Genomic DNA, 5,938 nt, shown 5'->3' with positions numbered 1-5,938 from the left:
TTGACATATTTATATATGCTCAAATAAGTTCCAGAGAGGCATTCGAAATTGTTGTCATCCCAAATGTTGTCCTGATTATCGCTTCGAACGCGTCAACGTCCGGATTCATTTGTATCGGGGTTATACGGGGTGGTGCTTTCGATGGAGATATTTTTAAGCCGTATGCTTTATTGGTGCGTTAAAGTCGTTGACTAAGCGTCTTTTTTAAAGGAATGTCACTTGCCTATTAGTGTAGTGGGTTTCTGGACAATAATGCAATTTCTTTAAAAGGATCCCCTCACCAATTTTAATTAGACCCCCTTTTCAAATGATTTTTTGCTATAGTTTTCTATTGGTATTGCAACACTAATGTCCCATGATAACAGGAGATCAGTTAAATACCTACAAAGAAAAGTTTCTGGTATGAAATAAACATATTAGATTATGACATATTCCGCATAAGATCTTTTTTATTAGATATATTTTTTGGTCTCCGTAGAAAGACGTTTTGATTTTGTTCTGACTTTTCCGATCGGCATGAAGAGGATAGGTGAGGTGAGGTGTTTTTTGTTTTCTTTGGCCACATTTTTACATGCCGCACTTGTTTTGCAAGATGACGATTTAATATTGCGTAAATAAAAAAAAAAACGTACAAATGAACAGTTATAGTGTTTAGAACCCTTTCAGTAAGCTTGTCAGCCGTACAAATTTTTAAGCCTTGTATCTATGATAAAGTGTTTGTATTACAACCATTGATTCGATGTCGCTGCTGGTGATGTTTTCCTTTCCAAATGAGTTTGTGATGTATACTTTATGTTCATTCTCTATTAACAAGTTTCAAAGTTGATGCCGTTATAGTGGCAATTGCGGTCAATTTGTCATCCGGAATTGCTAGCAATGGAAAAACTTATTAATATTATAATTGTTATCTAATTTTAAAAAAACACCACCTTGAATCGTTAATGACTCCCGTAACATGATATGGTGTATAAAATGGCTAAAAATTGCAGGTAAACATTATTGAAAATGTCATAATTCTTATATTTCAATTAAATCAATATACATAACCTTAAATTGCAGATAACAACAACTTTGGTTGATACTTGTGCAACCACCAGAGGATACGATTAACATATTCAAAAAGGTTCGTTACTTTTATAAATTTGTTTCATGCTTACACGTCTCAAACTTTTGAAGTAACATTTTGTTGGGTTTTTTATTTTTTTAATTTTTATATAGATTAGACCGTTGGTTTTACCGTTTGAGAGGTTTTAAACTAGTAATATTGGGGCCCTTTTATCTGGTTGTTCGGTGTGAGCCTAGGCTCCATGTTGACGGCCGTACGATGACCTATAATATTTTACTTTATAAATTTTTATTTGGATGGAGAGTTGTCTCATTGGCACTCATCCCACATCTTCCTATATCTACTAAATTGTCTTGGTTTCAACAAAACTTTCAGATCCTGCTAGTACTGTTTTCATATTTTGTTTTGAATATTTTGCCTCTGCATCTTTCAAAAAAAGAATTAATAAGCCTTTTATCCCATCTTTTGAAACACGATGTCTTATTATCTGTTCATATTAACTTTTTTCGAATTTAACATTGCAAAATATCCTTTCAATCATGTCTACATGTTTACAAGGGCGCAGTGTTAGCTCAGAAATAGCTACGCGCTTATTTAATTTGATCGTTTATGTCTTTGTGTGTTTATAAGTAAAGTTAGCATTTAATGTTTTCACTTTTCCTTTTCTAAGCAATGGATCATTAATTCTAATACTTGTCATTTAGGTGAAGATGATTTTCATTTTACTTGTCATATTTTGCTGTGTATTGGTTGTGAAATCGGAAGGTAAGGCATCGGTTCATTTATTTATGTATATACAGCTAAAAGATCATACATTTGTCATGGTTGTTTATTAACACCTTTCTCCAAATTCTGTCTATTGTTGTAGACTTTATGCTTAAATATTTTTATATTAACACTTTATATATTACGTGCGGGCAAGTACCCTCGACGTAAATCGTAATTGACTGGGTGTATCTGCTTCCTCCACCGTTAAAAACAGATCGCCACGAAATATCACAAAAGTGCTGAAATTGGTGTTAAGCACCATTCAATCATTTCGTTGGTCCGAATAACTTTTCTTGATTTGAATTCATCAGGAACGCTAAAAACAAATTAAAGCTTATGATGTATAAATAAATAAAAACATTAGAATATATACAACTAAAAAGAACCTAAAATGAATAGCATAATTTAATGAAAAACAACCAAATTTGAAGGATTGACTTGCAAAGACAAGATTGATAGTTAATTTCACTTTATTAGAAAAAGCTCCGAGATGTGTACCAGGATGTAGACCAGCATGCAGACCAGGGTGGAAAGAATACAAGAATAGCTGTTATTTCTTTTCTACTGACCAAAAATCCTGGCACAATGCGGAGGTACGTGTCAATTTAGATTTTCATTTAAACACAATAAAATAAAATGACTTAGAACTGCATGATTTGAAAAATACAAAATCTTTAAAGGTCGTACGGTGACCAAAAATGGTTTTCGTTCATTTTTTTTTCAGCTTTTGATAATTGTTATATATTTATTTCATCGGTTATCATTTTTTTAATATTTTCAATATGATAAATGTAACGGAAGACGATTTTTTATATCTGTTCTCAAGGAGCAGTTGTTAATTTAATTTCTATATCGCTTTGATTTCTGGTTGAGAGTTGTCTCACTGGCAATCATACTACATCTTCCTATTTTTATATTAACTTCTTAACTTGTTAAGATTAAATCCCATTAAATATGTCTGCATTTTGATTTTCAAACTTGTTCTTATGCAACATTGCAATTTATAATTTCCGATCAATGGAAATATAAATGTTACGTTAAAATAAAAATAAACCGACGATTACACTCTTAAAATTCGCACCAAGACTCTTTTTTTTTTATTTGAAGGTCGAGTGTCGAAATCTTGGAGGCTACCTTACACAAGTCACTGATTCTGCCGAAAATTCATGGATTGTGACTATGATCAAAAGTAAAAGTAAGTATATAAGAGAGAGGAAAACGATACTAAATAGAAATTTAAACTAATATATCAAAAACAAACAAATAATGCTTCGTCAAAAAATGAAAAAAAATATCAAACAATATTTACATTAAACGTAAAACAACCGTTTAAAAAAAGCAAAATACTGGAGAAGTTCCATTCGAATATCCGCTCGACTTTAGACTTTGTTTGTTAACTTCTTTTCGTCCTGAATATGCATAAAATTTTACAATAGATTTATTAATTTTATGACTGGTTTTTTTCATCATTTATCTAATAACTAACTTTTTTATAGAAGTGATTCAACAGGACTACTGGATGGGTGCAAATGATTTGAAGGAGGAGGGCAGTTGGAGATGGGTGAATGATTTGTCTAAAGTATATTTTAACAGTTGGAGATCGGGTGAACCTAATGAATACCAACATGTCAGAGGCGGAGAGGATTGTGCTAATTTTCGGCAATTGAGAAACTATACATGGAATGATCAGCCGTGCGTCGATGAACTTGGGTATATTTGCGAGAGCTCTTAGGTAATTATGGTTGTTTACAAGATTTTGTCCTTTGATATTTGGCGGATACTCGTCTCATCTATTTCTTTTTATTTTCAGTGTAATATCTTATTATAAAAAACATATTCAAAAAGCATTTAACAAACGGCGTATTTTTACATTGAGACTACTTGTATGGCAAATGTCTATACAAACATATATAACTCCAGATTTTATAACTGTCAAAATTAAGTGAGAGGTTATGCTAGCTATAGAACCAGATGTTTATATAAAAGTAAATCTATGTATCAAGCCAGGAATCTGGCAGTTATTATCCATTCGTTTGATGTGTTTAAGCTTTTGATTTTATCATTAGCTTTTGCAATTTGCCGTTTGATATTTTCCTCCCGAGTTTTCTGTATTTTTGTTCTACTTTTTTTCAATGCGTATTTGGTTATAAAATGGCAATTCGTGTAGAGTGTCGCATTTGCAGGAGTTTAGAATGGATACCATATATAGCTTTGATATTTTTTCCTGTCGTTTTTTCGTTTGATTAATCTTTATCTTTATTATAACGTGAACTAATGTACCCAATTTGCATTATATTGTTGTGTTCGAATTACCTTCCATGCTCTCAAGGACAGTAACAACATGCAGTTTGTCATAAAAAAAAACATTTATTAAAAACTGATTCATATTTGAATTCTATATTTATTTAATATGAATGTGTATCCTTAGCTTTCCTCTTGGTCTTTTTTAAACTAGCATTTAACAAAACATTTTTCACATTTGTCTTTGTTTCAAGATTAGAAAACGTGTGATATGAAAAAAGTAAAAATTGCACATAACTCACTGCAAATAAGGAAATAACCATCACTGGAGCTCGAGGTAAACCAGGCCACTTTTCACCCTTTAGTCCATACTTACAAACTTTTGCCACCTCCAAAAACTGTTAATAGAACATCTAATAGATTGCTGTTTTTAAACAGCAAAGATATGCTATGTTTATGAATCACAAGAAACAAAAAATCTGCAATGAAAGCAGGTCTAGTTTCCTATAAATGTCAAATTCAGAGGGAAAATCTCAAGTGAGTGGTTTTGGATGAGTTATGCACAAGTCAAATATATAGCCCTTGATTTAACGTGCATTTGATAAAAATGAATACCCCTGCCATTCGATACTTTTTTTTTAATAATGCAGGTATGTGATCAACGGGCTATAAATCTTAAATGTAGTCAAGTACCTATAGAGTTATGAAATGAAATGCAGACGGTTGAACAAAAAAAACCACATGGAAGTACAAAAACAACAATCCATATAAAGACAACTGGACTATATATGAGAAAATTGGTGCAACATACACAAATTATAACAAAACTACCAATTCAATTACTAGTATCAAAACGAAAAATAATTTACTAATTTTTTCTCGTTTGATTTTTCTTCGTTTGTGTAGTTTACTGGAAGTTATGTTACCATTTTTCATTATATTGCAGTGTATGAAGTACCTTCCTCTCAAGGACAGTACCAACGTGCAGCTTGTCGTAATTAAATGAAATAAAGTTTAATTCATACTTTAATTTAATTATATTTATGAATGTATATGCTCTATGTAAATCATCACAAAGTTGAGGTGGTGTGTGATTAGGTTCAGAAGAATACATTTGGTCATTATTTTGTTCGGTTTCCGAGTTCTGAAAGGAATCTGTTTTTAGTATGCTCCATCATACATATTTTAATAGTGACAGGCATTGTACTTGTACAGATCGTTATTCAAGTATTAGCAAGATTTAAAATATTAACACATATCTCTCCTACTCTTATTTGGAATGGGGGAAACAATAGTGGTATTATATCTATATAATTTTACCTCAATTGTTTTTCCTCTCAGTCTTTGTTAAAATTGTATTTTGCAAAACATTGTTCAAATTCTATCTTTGTTTCAAAAATTGAAAACTTGACATGAATAAAATTCTATCCTGTCTAGAACTACAGTAAAAATTTCACTCATCTCATTGTAAATAAGGAAATAACCACCACCGGAGGTAAACCAGACAAATTTTCATCCTTTTGTCCATGTTAACAAGTTTTAATATGTCACCTTCAGTTTCCAAAACATTTTATTGGAACATCTAATACAAAAAGGTTGATGTTTGGATACAGCAAAGCTGTATCTTTATGAATCACAAGAAAAATATTGTATTGAAAGCAAGACTAGTTTCCTACAAATTCCGGGGAATATTTGTTTTGACCCTTTTTAACACGAAACAGGATGTGACGTATTATGTTTTGGTTGGTGGTACATCTAAAGTGCATGATTTTTTATGAGTTATGCATAAGTCAGATATGTTGCCCTTGAATAGTTTACGTGTATTTTATAATAAAAACTAAGGCTCTAAAGAACATGTGTCGC

General features: G+C 31.5%; 1 protein-coding gene across 1 annotated transcript; it reads left to right on the top strand.

Annotated features, from left to right (window-relative positions):
• The first annotated feature begins 1,075 nt into the window (after positions 1-1,075).
• On the top strand, positions 1,076-5,105 carry LOC134723566 (perlucin-like protein). The gene is made up of 6 exons (XM_063587144.1): positions 1,076-1,123; positions 1,771-1,831; positions 2,312-2,427; positions 2,942-3,029; positions 3,331-3,566; positions 5,022-5,105. The coding sequence occupies exons 2-5, from the start codon at positions 1,777-1,779 to the stop codon at positions 3,564-3,566; spliced, it is 495 nt and encodes a 164-aa protein (XP_063443214.1). The 5' UTR covers positions 1,076-1,123; positions 1,771-1,776; the 3' UTR covers positions 5,022-5,105.
• The last annotated feature ends 833 nt before the right edge of the window (positions 5,106-5,938 follow it).

Source organism: Mytilus trossulus, chromosome 6, assembly GCF_036588685.1.
Source record: "Mytilus trossulus isolate FHL-02 chromosome 6, PNRI_Mtr1.1.1.hap1, whole genome shotgun sequence".
In the NCBI taxonomy this organism is placed as follows: domain Eukaryota; kingdom Metazoa; phylum Mollusca; class Bivalvia; order Mytilida; family Mytilidae; genus Mytilus; species Mytilus trossulus.
The sequence above is the reverse complement of the archived record's forward strand: the minus strand, read 5'-3'. Positions and strand labels throughout refer to the sequence as shown.

What these genes read in the sequence shown, in the direction of transcription:
- LOC134723566 (XM_063587144.1), top strand. Translation starts at nt 1,777, where the DNA reads ATGATTTTCATTTTACTTGTCATATTTTGCTGTGTATTGGTTGTGAAA. An exon ending in ATTGGTTGTGAAATCGGAAG is followed by an intron (nt 1,832 to 2,311) that starts GTAAGGCATCGG and finishes TCACTTTATTAG; the next exon opens with AAAAAGCTCCGAGATGTGTA. An exon ending in AATCCTGGCACAATGCGGAG is followed by an intron (nt 2,428 to 2,941) that starts GTACGTGTCAAT and finishes TTTTATTTGAAG; the next exon opens with GTCGAGTGTCGAAATCTTGG.